At 42.2% G+C, this 19,101-nt stretch overlaps 1 protein-coding gene across 2 annotated transcripts in view; it reads right to left on the reverse strand.

Moving 5' to 3' along the window:
- Positions 1–7,836: 7,836 nt before the first annotated feature.
- The window catches only part of ACSL1 (acyl-CoA synthetase long chain family member 1), a 227,055-nt gene continuing 215,790 nt past the window's right edge, over positions 7,837–19,101 (reverse strand). For both annotated transcript variants that reach the window (XM_033943434.1, XM_033943426.1), the window contains exons 19-21: positions 14,684–14,785; positions 14,463–14,534; positions 7,837–9,118 (exon numbers count right to left, since the gene is read on the reverse strand). In XM_033943434.1, the coding sequence (XP_033799325.1) occupies positions 8,984–9,118; positions 14,463–14,534; positions 14,684–14,785 (309 nt within the window). In that variant the 3' untranslated portion in view covers positions 7,837–8,983. The remainder of the gene's footprint in view (positions 9,119–14,462; positions 14,535–14,683; positions 14,786–19,101) is intronic.

The raw sequence follows: 19,101 nt of genomic DNA on the forward strand, positions 1-19,101 counted from the left end.
AGCCAGGGCAGCTTAATATAAAGTATTCTAGTCCTAAAGGGACATACAAAGGGAGGAAGAGGTAGCGAGGGTAAGAACTACAGCAGAAATGATAAATAGATATTGTGTATTATAAATTGGAAGCATTAGGGTTAGGACCTAACTGCAGCTTCAAAGCTTCAAAAAAAGTGGACTTTGAGCCTGGAGACCTGCAGATATGGCACCTCACATATAGCACAGTAAAATGGAAGGATCATAATTGGGAGTAGAGGGGAAGGGTACAGATAAGAGAGATTTACTCAAAGAACAGTAGTCCTAGGGCAGGGTCTAGGGAGAGATGAGATAATGAGGAGCTGTAGAGTAGAGGTCCCAGTTCTAATCAAATCACTTTGGGTGAATCTATTCATTTCCAGAAAAAAAACCAGACCCACTGATTCATGTGGCCCATTGCTGCCACTCTGTTTTGCACAGGGCTGGTGGGGCTTTCCTCTGCCGGAGTCCTTCCATCTAATGTAACATCCTGTTTCATGAAACAGGAAATTACATCAGAACAAAAGACTTGTGCAAAGGGAACGCCTGAGCCAGCCTGTGTGCGCAGATCAGCAGTAAGATGAGCCTACATCTCCCTGGCTTCTCTTACTCTAAATCGAGTTTTGACTTTTATATTTTACTAGCTGGCTTTCCCTTTCCTGGAATCAATCCTGTCACCAACAGCATTTATCTAATTCCTTCTCCTGGCCCCGTATCTACCTTTAAGTCGGTGTACAATTTGTTGCCGAGCACTAGTAGCGAATGCGATTCACAGAGCTACCCTGCCATTAGTCCAGGTATCTTCTTTCCATTGTAGCCACCCCAGTAGAAACAGAAAGTTGTCACTGAGTCCAGTCCGCAGTAAAAAGATGCCTGGACTATGGGTGGCAGGAGAACTCTGTGGATTGCTAGATTTGCTACTGCCATCGGCAACATGTTTTATAACAAAATAAAGCTAGAGTGAGAAGGAGAGATGATGATAGAGATATGGACTTGGTGGAGGAGGGCAAAATGGGGAGAGGGAGAGATGAACAGAGAGATAGCAGAGGGACCCAACAGCTGAAGGCAGGCTGCTGAAACCTGAATTGATGCACATCAAGCCACAACATTTAGGGATTAGGGAAGTGTATCCCAACTGTGTGCCTCCTGAGATTTCAGGTGTGCCGCAGCACACTGGAGAGATGAATCAAATTGAAAAATCGATTCAACAAGATGAATCGAATCAAAATATTTTTTCCTGAATTGGGCAGCACTACTGTAGTGGAGAGTGTGCTTGCAGGCAGGGCTGGTTTTAGACATGCTGGGGCCCAGGACAGAAATTAAGAAAGGCACCCTTCTTTCGGTCCTTCTCCCAGTTTCCCCATGGACCATTAGTACCATATATGTGTAAAACAGATTTAAATGACTTCTTCACACACAAAACAGACAGACCTTCACTAAATACAGAACACTAGATTACAAATTAGAAATATGAATACCAAAACTGAACTAGAAACCCCAAAACATTAAACTTCGTAAGTATTCTAAACACAATCAGTGATATAACCATGAGAGGGGGCTGGGCCTCCCACTTTGAGCATAGGCCTCCTCAAAATGAACATCTCCCTTGCTGTAGCTGGTGGTGATCCCCCAAGCCTTACCAGCAGATGACCACCTCCTCCCCTTCCTCAGGTGCAGAGACCAGAACTTTCCAGGTTCTGCAGCATGCAACAGTATTTCAGAGCTACTGCTGCCTCTCCACCCCCTTGGCTTTCATGCAGGCATGCATGAAAGCAGTGGCAGCTTGATGATACAGCCACTAGCTGCAAAGCTTGGAGATTTCTGGTTCTGGACCAGAAGTCTTCAGTTGGTCGGGCTTGGGGGGATGCCCATCATCTCATGTATTTATATTTTGCATTCAGGTGGGGAGAAAATTTGGTGCCCAGCCACACATTTTGGGCTCCAGCCACCTCCCCCCCACAAAAAGAAAAAAAAAGAGGCATGTGGCTATGCCACTGAATAAAATACAAATATATTGGTGATGTACATAGCTCAAAGCTAACGTATTCAGTTAATAAATTCAAAATAAAACATTTTTTTCTACCTTGTTTGGACAATTTGTTTTTCTAGCATCTTGCTCCTAGTTTCTTTCTGATTTTTGTCTATCTTCTAATTCTATTTCCAGTGTCTGCTGTCCATTTTTTTCTCCTCTCTTGCTCCATTCCCTCAATATGCTCATCTATAAAATATTGATTTTTCCCTTTCAACTTTCCTCCTTTTTTTTCTGCCTTTCCACTCAAATCTCACACTCTCATCCTCTTTTTAAAATTTTCAGCTTACCAATTTCCTGTCTCCTATTTCCTTTTATCTACTCCCCATTACCACCACTATACTCATTGCTCTCTCATCTTGTCCTCTTCCATGACTCAGCACTTCCAGAATCCCCTTCCTCTCTCTCATCGGCAATATCTCCTTGTCCTTTTCTCACCATCCCCTAGCATCTTATCTCACCTCTCTTGCCTCCTATGGATCCATCTCTCCCTCTCTTTTGTTCTCTCCCTCCTTGATGCTGAACAATGGGAGAGAGGGAAAAAATAAAGAGATGCTGCATCTTTCTTTCCCTTCCACCCCTAAACCTACCATTTCTCTTTCCCTCCATACTCTTCTTCCATCCCAAGGTCCAATTTTTCTCTCTCTCTTCCCAACTGCCCTTCCATCCCATCTCTCTCCCTGCCTCCCCCAGGTTCACCATCTCTCCTTTCTAACCATCCTATCCTCCAATATCGCTCCCTCTCTCTACACCACCCCTAGGTCCACCATCTCTGCCTTTCTCTTCCCAACTGTCCTTCCTTCAAGTATATTTCCCTTTTCCGTCATAGCACCCCCTGTCCAATTTCTCTGCCTCCAGATCACTGCGCACCATCTCTCTCCCTAGTACTCTGTTTCTGGCCCTAGAAGTTCTTCCCTTCACATACCCTCCCAACAAAAAGTCTTGCACTTCTTTGAAACTCCTCCTGCATTCTACTTTAAAAAAAAAAAAAAAAAAGTTGGTTCAAAGGGCTTCCTGGCCCAGTATGTCCTCCCCTTCTAAGGTGAGAAGGGAGGGGGAGGAGAGAGAGAGAATCCTGTACAGGTGACAGATGAAGAGCCCCCCCCCCGGAAATCCCCTAACATATTAGACCAATAAACACAACTAAAGGCCTAAGATGGCTGAGAATGCTTGACTAAAACTGTTAAGCCTTTGCACAATCTATGCTTGTTGAAATCAGCAAGCCAAGCGAAACTTATGCTAAAAATGAGCAAGTAAAACGAAACTTATTCTTTTACATGGCAACTGGTGTCACATCTGCTGTAATGCCATACGAACAGGGAAGTGAACCTGAGAAGGATGAGGATATGTCTTGAACAAGAATACAAAAATTAATTATTTGCGAGATATATCCTGGAATGGGCGGATTCTTATCAGACACTTTGCTCAAACTTGAGTTGATATTAAAATGACATTTGCTGGGAATAGATAGTTATTTTAGTAAACAGGACATGCGTATGGTATGACACAGATATTATAAACCAATTAATAAAACTGATAAATATAATGATGTTTGTAAGTGACCAATAAAAACTAACAATATGATATGTGCCAACGTGGCCTCAAGCTAAGAATTGTATAAGAGACAGCTTTTGTGATTATAAAAACAGGACAGACATCCAGGTATACTCAAGCGCTCGAGGCATACTATCTGTCAGCTCCATATGGTTTAAAGATTTGTTCTTGTAACTTGATTGTTAATAAAATAAATATATATTAATTATAACAGCATATTGAGTTTCTGTGAAGCCAGGTATTGAAAGCCGTAAACAGGCAGTTTTCCAGCGGCTTTTCTCAAAAGGGCACCAGTCTGACATTAGTCACCTTCATTCAACTTATCCATTTTAGTTGCAGGGAACTGGTGGCCACCCTCTGTGCTTTCCTTTTGCTGCGGTCCACACAGGTGGAAAACAGAAACTGCATCATTGGGGGCAGACCATGACAGAAGGAAATCGGGGAGGGAGGCCACAGGCTACATTTCAGTCATTGCCACAGCCACTAGTTCCCTGCAACAAAAAATGGTTGGAAAAGTTGTCAGAGCAGCTTGCTTAGAAGGGGGGCTGCCCTGTTTGTAGATCAGTAAGAGGAGTTTGAACTGTATTATTCTATCATGCAGAGCTCTTGAGCAGGACTGTTCTCAACCTTTGATCCATGTTCTTTGACTTAAGACTCTTAGGGACCCCTGAGGAAGACAGGGTTATCGAAACACGGACTGTGGTGGATCCACAGTCATCTTATGGGTCATAGACATTTTATTATGTGGATTTTATGACTATCTTCAATAAAGCCTACATCTTGGACATCTTCTAGTGTTTGTTTTGTTACAAATTAACATACATGGAGTGGAACGTACCAGAGGAGTTTCAGATTTGGTTGTTTATACGTACATATATGGGTTACAGTAGGATGACAGAGTGAGGCAGTTCAGAGGAGTTGCAAATTTGGTTATTAATATAGGCTTATGTTTCAGATAGTATTGCTGCTTAACAATGCATTTGAACACATATGTTTGGAAAGGATTCAGAGTTAAAAGTCCTGGGCAAGTAGGTGGGAAGGGGGATTTGTTTAGAGATGTTTGGGGCTTGCATAGAACTAAAACTAGACACTGGCACTGGTTCTTTGTTCATTTTGAATTTTATAATAAAAGAAAAAATATACAAGTGGAAATAAAGAAGTAAATAAGAAAACAGGTAAATAAATGGGTGGGGCATGGGCAGGGCTAGGGGGCCCAGTGTACTTGTGTACCTAGGGGCCCCTCAAGGAATTAATCTTGCCGTGTGTGCCTGTCTGAATCCAAATTGATATGGATTCAGGCAACCCACATCCTCAAATGCAGATTTGTTAATACTATTTTTTCCAAAAGTTTCCCCACTGAATGTCACAGTAGAAATAATTCAAAATTAACCAATTGATTAGAGTCAATATCTTCCTTCAATATGGTTGTCAATTGTTTATTTTCATCTGGAAATACATGGTCTGACATTAAGTTCATGAACTTGTCACTGTGCACTTACATTGGCAGCACTGTAGAAACGGCTCAGTATGGTTTTATAACCTTGCTATACCGGTGTCTCACAGCTGTGTTTGCATCAACATAGTGGTGTGTTGCCAAGTGGCATTCATAATGGTTTTGTGTGATGTCAAGAGCTTGAATTAGAGCAATGAACAAACATTAAATTTCTTGTTAAACTTAGCAATAATGGAAGCGAAATCAGGACTATGTTAGTCCAAGTTTATAGGAATAATGCCACGAAGAAAGCAGCAATGTACAAATAGATTAATCATTTTTCTGAGGGGAGATAAAGAGTCACTATTTAAAAGGTCAATATTCTGAATGGAGATTGACAGTTGAAGCATTGAACCAACTATTTACCCAACAAACCCCTATGGAATTAACAAACTTGCCTATCAAAAGGATTGCTGTAAACACATTTTGCTCACCTTCTACCAGGTTTGTTTTAAGGAGGAAGAAAAAGCCTCAGACTGTAGCTCGCTGGTAAGCCAGTTAGCATGTAGGCAAGCAATGTAAATGGAGATAACGTCATTGGCCTAAGACAGTTCCTCCTACTCAAATACCTTTAACCCTTTCAGGACCAAGGGACATATTTGTCCCATAACTTTAAAATCCTATAAATTTTGATTGGGATAGTCTACAGTTCTAAATTTGATATGTACGGATTCCATATGATACTGCCTTTATGTAAACAAACTGGTTCCGACATTCATTCATTAGCGTCGTTGCCAGATTGACGAGAAGATTCACTTGCCACACTGTCCATAAGCCAGAAGTGTGATTTTTTTAAAAAAAAATATTTCACAAAAAAAATCAATTTTTTGGCATCTGCAAGCCCTTTTTACCATAAAAATGTCGTCAAAACCACAAAAATTGGCCTACGATCCTTATGGTCCTGAAAGGGTTAAATGTGAGCAAACTTGATTGTGCTTTAATATATGCAGCAATCTATTTGCTGCCTTTTCAAATATTCTTAAAATTTTGTAAATGCAAACACTACAACTAATCCTGCTATTAACTGTCCCAACAATAATTCGCAAAAGGAGAGCTCAAAATAAAAAACTCTTGCTAGTATTCAAATAGTGTGCTTGGGTAAATATTCAAATTGTTCAAAAATGCAGGCTCAATGTTAATTTAAAACCTTGTTCAAATCGGGAACTTGTACTTACCCTTATCTTGCTGCACCACTATCACAGAACTATGGGATGGAAGTGTATAAGGAACACAGCAACTAAAAAAAAAATTGCTCAAAATAACTCAGTTCAGCCGTAGCCGACAATGGCCAGCCAGCATTTCTCTGAAGCTGCATCAGGGCATTCCAGGCTTCATTCGGTGCTTTCACTCTGTGCTCACCAACATTGCTGAACGAAGCCTGGAAATGCCCCGACGAAGCTTCAGTGAAACGCTGGCTGGTCATTGTCAGCTACATCTGAACTGAGTTATTTTGAGCTCCAAGGGAACTAAGGATGAAAGTAATTTAGACCAAATATCCCCTCTTCCAACTGTCACAGAATCATCTGGGCAGTTAATCAGACAGTGGCATTATTCAGCTCCACTACCATGTTTCCCCAAAAAGAAGCCCTAGTTGAAGCGCTGGCTTCGTGCGCCCCTCCTTCCATCTCTCCCTCCCATGTAAACCCCACCACTATACTTTTCAAACGGCAGTGTAGGCAGCCATCTAATCAGGCTGCTTCGTGGCCTTCTCCTGCTAGGACATCAGTGATGGGACAGGTATATCCCAGCAGAAGGCAGCCGCGGAGCAGCCTGCCGATGCAGCCGTTTGGAAGGTATATCGGTCTTGCAGTCGGCAGGGTTTGGATGGGAGAGAGAAATGGGTCAGCGGGGGTTTGGCTGTGTGTGTGTGTGGGGGGGGGAGGGGATGGGAGGGATAGAAAGATGCTGCACGGAGGAATGGGAAGGATTGAAACTATGCATGAGTTCTGCTGCACAACGGATGGGAGAGAAGGCTAGAAAGATGCTGCAGAGGGAAGGCACAAGGGGATGGGTAAGATGCTACACATGTGGGAGAGAAAGAATTGGGTGGGGAGGAGGATGGAGAGGAGGAATGGAGAGATCACTGCACATAAAAAATTAGACCTACTGCGTTTTTTGGGCCCAAAATTAATATAAGACTGTCTCATTTTTGGGGAAACACAGTAGTTAGCTGACCCCAAAGGCCTTCAAATCCTCTCCTCAGACTCCCCCCATTCCTCCTCTCTTGAAGCTAACAATGTAGTGCAAGCATGGGCAGGAAAGCCTTGGAAATATCCCTGCTTACCCTACTCTAGATTGCTAGGGAATCTATATAAGATAGACCTTGGGGGGCCTTATAGGGGGTGTGGGCACTCTTCAGTAAAGGGATGAGCTTTTCAGGCTGTAGCTTTGGCCTTCTTCGATGTGAACTGCCTTATTTCGACTGTGGCGGTATAGAAGAATAAAGTTATTATTATTATTATTAAATACTATTAATAAATTCTAACCATTAGTATTAGTTCATTACATGGTAATGAACAACACTATAAACATTAAATATATAAAAAAATGAACAGCAGCCACACTACTTTATGCTGAGAGAAAGTTAGTGTGGAGTATCCAAAGTCACCTTAAATAAGATCTTGGTCCATGCCTTCAGGATTGCTTTCTGCTAGACAGGACAGTTTCTTTGTGTCTTGTACCCTGACTAGTCTAAAAGTAAGTGTGTGTGTTTGGGTGGAGATTTATAGATTTAAATTATTTCCAGCCACACTTGAGTATACATTTTTTTAATTTTTGGAAATTCAATTTTGTTTATACACAGAAAAGGTCAACACTAAGCAAAAAGAAGGTACATTGTAGGATTGACAAGTTACAGTAAATGTCCCTCAGTAAAACTGACAAGCAATTTGAATACACAGTGATGCTCCTGAGTGCATTATAAGTTTACAAAGAATTAGTGCAAACCTTGTGCTCCCCCACCCTCCCAACTTGCATCTTTCCAAAAGAAACAATAGCAACTCTAAAGGACATCTTACTATAAGATGCTCTTGAAAGAAAGCTTAGATATAATTACCCATTTTTAAATGCACGATGGTCTTAACTGGATATTGCAGTTTCTTAATGAAAACAGTATCCTGTAACCAAGTGTACTTACCGCTATGAGCTGCTGGTCTCATGAAGTAGATCTCAAAAGGATTTTGCTACATGAATTGTTCCTGTTATTCTAATCTGTCCCACTACACTGCTCTACAGGAGATCACAAAAAGAAGCTGCTCTAGTACCAAGTGACACATTTTAACCAATGCATATCCAGCAGTTGTGTCAACGTGCATTTGGAATTAAGTTAAAGTTCAAGAGACCTGGCATTGATTAGTGCATCATAACTGAATCTCGGTGCAATTAATTTCAGAATGTTTAATACATGGAGTTACTATGCCTGTAACAGTGAATTTACCAACAAGTCTTTCTGTTTGGCTACGTATGGCATTTAAAGTTATGCATCCTCAAAAACTAAAGTACATAACTCAAATACCTTTGCCAAATCACATGTTCAAGTTAGTTTCAGGCCACAGCTGACAACCATTTTTTGTACTATTAAAAGCAACCCCATTTGATAGCTGATGTAGTGCATATTGAAACTGCTAGTGCCAATATTTTTAGCACCCAGAAATTCAAGATAACAGGCATGAAATAGAAAGGAACACCTTGTTAGGGAAGTCTAAGTGTAGAAAAGGTCACCCTTATTTTTGGAATGATCTGCAGCGCACACTAGGGCCATTTTGTGGTTTACAGTATTCCTATGATTCTATACAGACTTGAAGAACTGCTGAACATTTTTCTTTCAAGAGCTCAGGGTGGAGTTGAGCTAAAGGCCAATAGCAGCTAGACTGATACGTGCTGTCCTCTTGTTCTGTCGTTTACATTTTGGTATATAGTTCATTTATCTGAGACTGGAAAAACTTCCGCAGTTCTGGTCTCTTTGCCTTCATTGTTGGAGTTAATAAGCCATTCTGAACAGTTAACATTTCTGGATGCAAAGCAATTCCTTTGACCTAGTAAAAAGACCAGATTCACATACCAAAGATTAGATAAGAAACACGATAGTATTTAAATAAGATCCAGAACATGAAGTGTGAACATTTTAAAAAATCATAGAAGCCACAAATAGATAGTTCTATACTAATAACCAAGCCTGATTATTTCTAGTTAAAATCTCACAGCATCCTATTTTTTTTTTCTGTTCTATGAATCTCTCATCCTGTGCTGCTGTCTTGTCTCCTAATGCTAATAAACAAAACATGGACCAGTGTTGAGCAAGACTTTTGAAGCCTGGCAATATTTATGATGCAGGATGTAAAGTCAGTACAAAATTTATGTTAATTCTACCTAATGGAAAAAAAAAAAAAGAGATTTGGAACACTAACCATTACAGATTAAGACAAGTGAGCCAGTACTATGAGAAATGTAAACTGTTGGGTCAGTAAGTGTCACGGTGTTATACAGAGTGCCCACAGAAACACTCCTCGATTTTAAATGGTTACAAAACCAAAATTTCTTGGAATATTTTCACCTTTGAGGCTACAGTTTCAAAGTTTGTTTTTTTGTTTAATTGTTTATTCATTTTCAAACTTTCCACAAGTGTAACAAAATACAATCAAATACACTTTAATATTACTTACTGTTTCTGACAAAAACTAAGTCATAATAAATACCCTTCCTCCCTCCATTATAAATATCAATATCATTCAAAATAATCCCACCCTCCCTCTCGCCCTATATTTTAATAAGTAAAAAGGGAAAATTATTATTATAATCAAACCATGCAATATTTAGTTAATGGCTCCCAAACATCAGTAAACTTTTTTAAACATCTTTTCTGAATGGCTAGTGCTCTTTCCATTTTGAAAATGTGACAATGAGATCCACCAAAAACTACTTAATCTATCATAATTTTTCCAATTCCTTGTGATGTGTTGATTGGCAACTCCTGTCATTATGAGTAAAAATTTATTTTTAGAGGATATTTGACTCTGCCCTCATTGATGTACCAAATATAGTATCATATGAAAGTGCAACTGGATTTTCAAGCAAATTAACTTGATCCCAAATAGATTCCCCAAAACTATGTATCAAGAGGACAATGAAACAATAAATGATCCAATGTCCCAGCTTCGAGATGACAGTGCCAACATCTATTAGACTTGGAGCAATCAAATTTTTGTAAATGCACCGGGGTCCAAAATGCTCTACGTAACAGACAAAACCAAGTTTGTCTCAGATGCAGACACTGTACATCTCGTCCTCCAAGACCAAATTTGTGGCCATTGAGATGCATTAATTTGGTGCTTAATCTCAATGCTCCAAATGTCTCTCAGACCAGTCTTTGGGTTTTTTAAAATATATCCAGATATCAATTTATACCACTGTGCGGCCTGGTGTCCCATATAGTCCACCTGAAAACACAAGAAAGGCAAACTATACTTATCACTAAGATTTTTCCATTCAGGGAACCCGACCTAAATGGCCTGCTTCAACTCCAACCATTTAAAATTTTGTAATTTATTCAGACAATATTTGTGTTGCAATTGTGAAAAGTCAAGCAGCTTACCATTAGAAATATCTAAAGTATGCGTACCTGCCTTTATCCAATATTTCCAGATGATCTGAAATCCACCAATTTTAATCTTGGAGTTTAGCCATAGTGTTTGATATGTTGATTTAAGTATTGAAATAGGTATTAAATCTGTAACATATCTTAAAGTTTTCCAAGTATCTACTAAAATACTATTTTATTTATATATTCTAGGCATTTTAATACTAAGAACATGACTTAATCTTAGAGGAAACATGAGTTGCCATTCTAACGACAACCAATCTGGGAATTTTTCCATGAGCTCAGGGAGGATCCAGTACATACCTTGTCGCATGATATAGGCTTGATGGTACCTATAAAAATTAGGAAAATTAACCCCTCCCTCCACAATTGGTTTTTGTAAGGACACCATCGCTATTCTTGCCAATTTCCCAAACCAAATAAAATTGTTAGAATACTATTTAATTTCTTATAAAATGACCCCTGAAAATATACTGGTAACATACTCATTTGGTAACAAACCACAGGCAAAATCATTAATGGTTTGAACCCTCCCCCACCAAGACAGATGCATTGGGTTCCATTGCTCACACATCTCTGTAACCTTTATCAATAGTATTTTTCATTAACCTTCATCGTTTCTTCCACTGTGTTTTGAATCCAAACTCCTAAATATTTAATACCCTCATCTTTCCACATAAAAGAAAACGAATCAAACAATCCTTTTTGAAAATGAACATTTAATGGAAGAATTTCTGATTTACCCCAATTTCTTATATCCTGATATTTTCCCAAATTTATCTATCAATTCTAATAGGTATGGAATGGTAGATTCCGGATTCCTCAAATGAAGCAAAATATCATCCACATATGCAGAAACTTTATATTCCCGACCTGAATAAGGAATACCCTGAATCTCCTTTGATTGTTGAATAGCCAATAACAAGGGTTCCAATACAATATCAAATAAAGGAGACAACGGACATCCCTGTCTAACTCCCCTTCATAGACTAAAACGTTTTGAAAAATTTTTATTAATATACAATCTAGCAGTAGGGAAGCTATACAAGGCTTGAATCATTTGAATGAATCCCGAAACTATAACAAACAAATCCATTGCCTGGTACATAAAAGTCCATTCCACACGATCAAAGGCTTTCTCCGCATCATAGAAACATAGAAGATGACGGCAGAAAAGGGCTATAGCCCATCAAGTCTGTCCACCCTACTGTCCCTTCCTCTTAAGTCTATACCTAGTGACTATTTATTCGATCCTCATAGGGATCCCACATAGGTATCCCATTTATTCTTAAAGTCCAGCACGCTGCTGGCCTCGATCACCTGCGCTGGAAGCTCATTCCAACAGTCAACCACTCTTTCTGTGAAGTACTTCCTGATGTCGCCATGAAATTTCCCGCCCCTGAGTTTGAGCGGATGCCCTCTGGTGACAGAGGGTCCCCTGAGAAAGAAGATATCATCTTCCACCTCGATACGTCCTGTGATGTATTTAAATGTCTCAATCATGTCTCCCCTCTCCCTACGTTCTTCTAAAGTGTAGAGCTGTAGTTTGTTTAGTCTCTCCTCGTACGAGAGACCTTTGAGACCCGAGATCCTCCTGGTGGCCATTCTTTGAACCGACTCGACTCTAAGCACATCTTTACGGTAATGTGGCCTCCAGAATTGTACACAGTATTCCAGATGAGGTCTCACCATGGTTCTGTACAATGGCATTATGACTTCAGGCTTCTTGCTGACAAAGCTTCTACTGATACATCCCATCATCTGCCTTGCTTTAGATGAAGCCTTCTCCACTTGATTGGCAGTTTTCATGTCTGCACTGATGATTACTCCTAGGTCTCGTTCCGCCGAAGTACTAGTTAAAGTTTCTCCATTAAAGGTGTAAATTTCTGCATGGATTACCGCTACCGAGGTGCATAACCTTGCATTTCCCAGCGTTGAAGCCCAGCTGCCAGGTTGAGGACCATCTTTCCAATGTATGTTATTTTACCCTGAAGCCCCTGAGTCAGATCTCCTATGAATATGTTGAAAAGGAGTGGACCCAGGACTGAACCCTGCGGTACTCCGCTGGTCACCTCCGATGTTTTAGAGAGGGTACCGTTAACTATTACCCTTTGAAGTCTTCCACTTAGCCAATCATTGACCCAAGTAGTTAGTGTTTCTCCTAACCCTATCGATTTCATTTTGCTCAACAGCCTGCGGTGTGGGACGCTATCAAATGCTTTACTGAAATCCAGGTACACGATGTCCATCAAGAGACACAGAAAAGGCTGGATACTTCAGAGTTTTTGAAATATTTAACAGTGATGCATTCTTGCAGATCATCCATAGTTGCGGGTAGTGGAGGTACGTACACTGTCTTTCATGTACCCACAAAGGAAAAAGTCAAACAGTAATGTCTGGTGATTTCAGGGGCTACTTGAGGAACACCTGGTCATTTTGTCGCATGGCATTGTCTGAAGGTTGTAACTTCTGCACCAATTGCAGCTTATAAGGGTGAAAGTTCAAGCGATTGTGTAAGTTTGCTAACCATGCTTTTTTGGGACTTATATTTGCTGTCATCTTATTTATAAACATATTCCAATAAGTTTTTATTTTGTAACCATCAAGGTTACAAAATAAATAGGTTTTTATTTTGTAAAATCAAGGAGTGATTTTGTGGGCACCCTATATTGTAATTTTATCCTGTGGTAGGATAAACTTACATTGAGCACTTTCCATATATTAATGAATATATGCTATAGTAATTTTTTTCTATTAATGGCCTATTTATATACTATAGAGAAAATGTAAAATGACCAATTAGCTACACTAGGTCAGTGTTTCTCAACACATGGTACGCAGGCTGCTTATTGAGGGTACATGACATGGCCGCCGCAGAGAATATTCCCATCCGTCAAAACCGTGGTGGTCCTGCTGCTGCCGGGGATCCCTCCTTGCTGCCTGCTCCACCTGCTACCGGGGAACCTTGCCCCCTCCTGAAACCAACACACAGGGCTTTCCTCCGATGTCAGAGCTCACATCAGAGGAAAGCCTTCCGGGTCAGCAGGGGGGGGGGGGGTAGATTCCCAGTTATCTCCTTGCCGCACTCGCTCCTTCTGCGTTCAATGGCTTGTTGGGGGGGGGGGACAAGCAGGCAGCGATTCACATGCTGTACATAGCTGACCCGGAAACCTTCTCTCCAACGTCAGAGCCAGTAATGAAGCTGCTCAGCACCCAGTAGCAGTGCCAAATCGTGCTCCTTCTGCTCAGTGGCCAAATAAACAATCTCATGGCAGCCTGTTAGCAGTTGGGCAGGAACTTGGAAAGTTCACTCCTGCCCACTGCACCTCTACTGGGGATCGGTAGATGAGGTATGAGGCTAAGACAGGGAGGCGGTAGGGTGCAGAGCCTGGGAGGGAGGGTGCAAAGTATGACAGGGGAAGGAAGGAAGGATGCCTGGTGCAGAGCCTGTCAGGGAAGGGAGGGAAGGGTGCAGAGCCTGGCAGGGAGGGGGCTGAGTGCAGAGCGGGGCACTTGAATATTAAGCGACTGATCCATCGGGTTTGCATGCAAACTTGATAGCACATCGACTGCTCCTGGAGAATCAGCCAACAATCCAGTCGGTATCTTTAGTGCATCCAGGCCTTAAAGTCTGGAAGCAGAGTCCCAATCAAGAGACATCAAGAAATCTGCTTAAGGTCATGAACAATCTTAGGGCCCCACATGAGATTCAGTCTTTTACACTTGAAGCTTCTTTTGACAGATTACAATAAAAAAAGGAGCACAGTACAATCTGGCCTTACCTGCTCAAATGTTTTTAAACCACTCTCTATTCCCAGCTTCTGTAGATCTTCTAGAATAAGATTTTTGAGCTCCTGTTAAGACATTTTAAAATATAACTATCTAGAATACAGTATTGTCACATTAATGCATACTCAATATATTAGTAAAGGATTATCATTAAAAGGCTCCAATATTCAGGTGAAAAAAGCATTCGAGTGACTAAAGCCACCAACAATCTTACCGTGTTTTTACACAGCTCTTCAAACGTGCCAATGATTTTCTTTTTTTTGGCCCATATGGGCAGAACTTCTGGATCCGGTATCACAATGCCCACTAGGGAAGCCTAGAAAGAAGAACATTTACCTTGTTTCAGCATATAAAGCAAAGGTCCACCCAGAACATCCTACAAGCCTCAAACCTGCCGTGCCTCCTTGAACTGGTAGACTGGCAAGCATAAACTAGTTCCAAGCCCAGCCATATAGATTTCAATCAAGGCCCACAGCTGCATGCCTTTCTCCAGCCGAGATCACAGCCTATGAGCTACAGTCTTCACCATGAGGTTAATTTGAATGTGTTGAAGGCCTTTGTAGAACTTACTGCTATGGGAGAAATCCGCTTTGCTTGTGTGATATACTGACCATGGGCAGGTAAGTTAAGCACAATTACTTCCCGTAACAGGTGTTATCCAGGGACAGCAGGCAGATATTCTCACTGATGGGTGACATCACTGACGGAGCACTGGTACAGACACTTTAAGTGAATCGCAACTTTAAGTTTAGAAAAGTTTGCGATTAGCCTGCACTGCGCATGTGCGAGTGCCTTCCTGCCTGATGTAGGCGCGTGGTCCCTCAGTAAGATAAGCCAGCTAAGCAGCCAACCCAGGGAGGTAGGTGGGTTTGAGAATATCTGCCTGCTGTCCCTAGATAACACCTTTTACAGCAAGTAACTGTGCTTTATCCCAGGACATGCAGGCAGCATATTCTCACTGATGGGTGACCTCCAAGCTAACTAGAAAGGGATGGAGGGAGAGTTGGCCTTTAAGAAAACAAATTTGCAAAACTGACTGGCCGAAGTGACCATCCCGTCTGGAAAAAATTTCCAAACAGTAATGTGAAATGAAGGTATGAACTGAGGACCAGGTGGCAACTTTGCAGATTTCTTCAATAAGAGGAAAGCCACAGAAGCTGCCATAGCACAGACTTTGTGAGCAGTGACACAACTCTCCAGAGGCAGTCCGGTCTGAGTATAGTAGAATGAGATACAGGCAGCCAACCAGTTGGATATTGTCCATTTAGTGACAGGATGACCCAACTTGTTAGGATCAAATGAGATGAAGAGTTGGGGAGATGTTCTATGAGGCTTTGTCCGATCGATATAGTAGGCCAAAGCACATTTACAGTCTAAAGTTTCTCCTGGACGAGAATGAGGTTTAGGGAAAAAAATTTGAAGAACAATGGACTGATTAAGATGAAAGTCCATAACTACCTTCGGTATAAACTTAGGATGTGTGCATAGAACCACTTTATCATGGTGAAAAACTGTAAAAGGTAGATCTGACACCAACGCTTGTAGCTCATTGATCCTCCTGGCAAAAGTGAGGGAGATGAGAAAAACTACTTTCCAGGTGAGAAATTTCAGATGAGCTGTTGCCATTGGTTCAAATGTGGTTTCATCAACCTGGAAAGAACTACATTAAATGTCCCAGACAGGTGGAGGCTTGAGAGGTGGTTTAACATTGAAAAAGCACAGTTACTTACCGTAAAGCACAGTTACTTACCGTAACAGGTGTTATCCAGGGACAGCAGGCAGATATTCTTGACTGATGGGTGACGGCACCGACGGAGCCCCGGTACGGACAATTTTAGAGTGATTGCACTCTAAGAACTTTAGAAAGTTCTAGCTAGGCCGCACCGCGCGTGCGCGAGTGCCTTCCCGCCCGACAAAGGCGCACGGTCCCCAGTTAGGATAAGCCAGCTAGGAAGCCAACCCGGGGAGGTGGGAGGGACGCAAGAATATCTGCTTGCTGTCCCTGGATAACACCTGTTACGGTAAGTAACTGTGCTTTATCCCAGGACAAGCAGGCAGCATATTCTTGACTGATGGGTGACCTCCAAGCTAACAAGAAGAGGGACGGAGGGAAGGTTGGCCATTAGGAAAACAAATTTTGTAAAACAGATTGGCCGAAGTGTCCATCCCGTCTGGAGAATGACTCCAGACAATAGTGAGATGTAAAAGTATGAACTGAGGACCAAGTAGCAGCCTTGCAGATTTCCTCAATGGAAGTGGAACGGAGGAAAGCTACAGACGCTGCCATAGCTCTAATCTTGTGGCCCGTGACAGAACCTTCCAGTGTCAGGCCCGACTGAGCATAACAGAATGAAACGCAAGCAGCAAGCCAATTGGACAGGGTGCGTTTAGATACAGGATGACCCAACTTGTTAGGATCAAAGGACAAAAACAGTTGAGGAGATGATCTGTGAGGTTTGGTGCGATCAAGATAGTAAGCCAGAGCACGTTTACAATCCAAGGTATGCAAAGCCTGTTCACCTGGATTAGAATGAGGCTTTGGGAAAAAAACAGGTAGAACAATGGATTGGTTAAGATGAAACTCAGACACAACCTTAGGAAGGAATTTTGGATGTGTACGGAGGACGACCTTATCATGGTGAAAAACAGTGAAAGGTGGATCAGCCACCAGTGCATGGAGCTCACTGACCCTCCTGGCAGAAGTGAGAGCTATAAGAAAGACCACTTTCCAAGTTAGAAATTTAAAATGCGTTGTGGCCAAAGGCTCGAAAGGAGGCTTCATTAACGCAGAAAGAACTACATTAAGATCCCATACAACAGGAGGGGCCTTAAGAGGAGGCTTCACATTGAAAAGGCCCTTCATGAACCTTGAAACCAAGGGATGAGCTGAGAGGGGTTTTCCATGAATCGGCTCATGAAAAGCTGCAATAGCACTAAGGTGAACTCTTATCGAAGAGGATTTAAGACCAGAGTCAGATAAGGACAAAAGATAGTCCAACACCAGTCCCACTGCTGTAGACATGGGATTATGGTGATGTAACAGGCACCAGGAAGAAAACCGAGACCACTTTTGTTGGTAACATTGAAGAGTAGACGGTTTCCTGGAGGCATCAATAATAGAACGGACAGGCTGAGAAAGGAGAGCGTGAGCCGAAGTCAGCCCGAGAGATACCAAGCTGTCAGGTGCAGAGAGTGTAAGCTGGGATGAAGTAGAGTTTGCTGATGCTGTGTAAGTAGTGAAGGAAACAGTGGAAGAGGTATGGGTTCCCTGGAACTGAGTTGAAGCGGAAGGGAGAACCAATGCTGTCTGGGCCACCGTGGAGCGATGAGAATCATGGTGGCTTGTTCCCTCTTGAGCTTGAATAATGTGCGCAGCATGAGCGGAAGAGGAGGGAATGCATAAAGGAAGAGATTGGTCCAATCCAGGAGAAATGCATTGGGTTCCAGACGGTGAGGAGAGTAAAGTCTGGAGCAAAACAGGGGCAGTTGATGGTTGTGGGGAGCTGCAAAAAGATCCACTTGAGGTATGCCCCATTGAGAGAAAATGGACTGGAGAGTCGAGGGGTCGAGAGTCCATTCGTGAGGTTGAAGAATTCTGCTGAGATTGTCTGCTAAGCAATTCTGTTCCCCTTGGATGTAGACTGCCTTCAGGAATAGGTGACGAGCAGTCGCCCAGGTCCAAATCCTTTGAGCTTCCTGACACAAGGGACGGGATCCCGTCCCTCCCTGTTTGTTGATGTAGTACATTGCAACTTGGTTGTCTGTGCAAATGAATAGTACCTGAGGAAAAAGAAGATGTTGAAAAGCTTTGAGGGCGTAAAACATCGCTCTGAGTTCCAGGAAATTGATGTGGTGTTTCTTTTCCTGGGTAGACCAAAACCCCTGAGTTTGGAACTCGTTCAAGTGAGCTCCCCATGCATAGGGGGAGGAATCCGTGGTGATGACCAGTTGATGAGGAGGTAGATGGAACAGCAGACCTCTGGATAGATTTGAGGATGTCAACCACCAAAGAAGCGACTGTCGAAGAGACGAGGTCACAGATATGTGTTGTGAACAAGGATCCGTCGCTTGGGACCACTGGGTCGCTAAGGTCCATTGAGGAGTATGCAGGTGGAGACGTGCGAAAGGTGTGACATGTACTGTGGAGGCCATGTGTCCCAAGAGCACCATCATGTGATTTGCAGAGATGGAAGTTTGCTGGAACACCTGCTGACAGAGATAAAGGATGGTGTGAAGGCGGTTTGGAGGAAGAAACGCCCTCATCCGAATAGTATCCAGAATGGCTCCAATGAATTGAAGTCGCTGAGTTGGAATGAGGTGCGACTTGGGTAGATTGATTTCGAACCCCAACAGTCGAAGGAAGTGAATGGTCTGATTGGTGGCAATCTGAACGGCCAGAGGAGAATGAGCCTTGATGAGCCAGTCGTCCAGATAAGGGAAGACTTGAAAGTTGTGGGAGCGGAGATAAGCTGCGACCACAATCAGACATTTGGTGAATACCCTGGGAGAGGAGGCTAGGCCGAAGGGTAACACCTTGTATTGGTAATGATGTTGGTTGACAAGGAAGTGAAGATATTGTCTGGACGTCAGATGAATTGGGATGTGAGTATACGCCTCCTTGAGATCGAGGGA

The sequence above is a fragment of the Geotrypetes seraphini genome, chromosome 1 (genome assembly GCF_902459505.1).
Source record: "Geotrypetes seraphini chromosome 1, aGeoSer1.1, whole genome shotgun sequence".
NCBI lineage: Eukaryota > Metazoa > Chordata > Amphibia > Gymnophiona > Dermophiidae > Geotrypetes > Geotrypetes seraphini.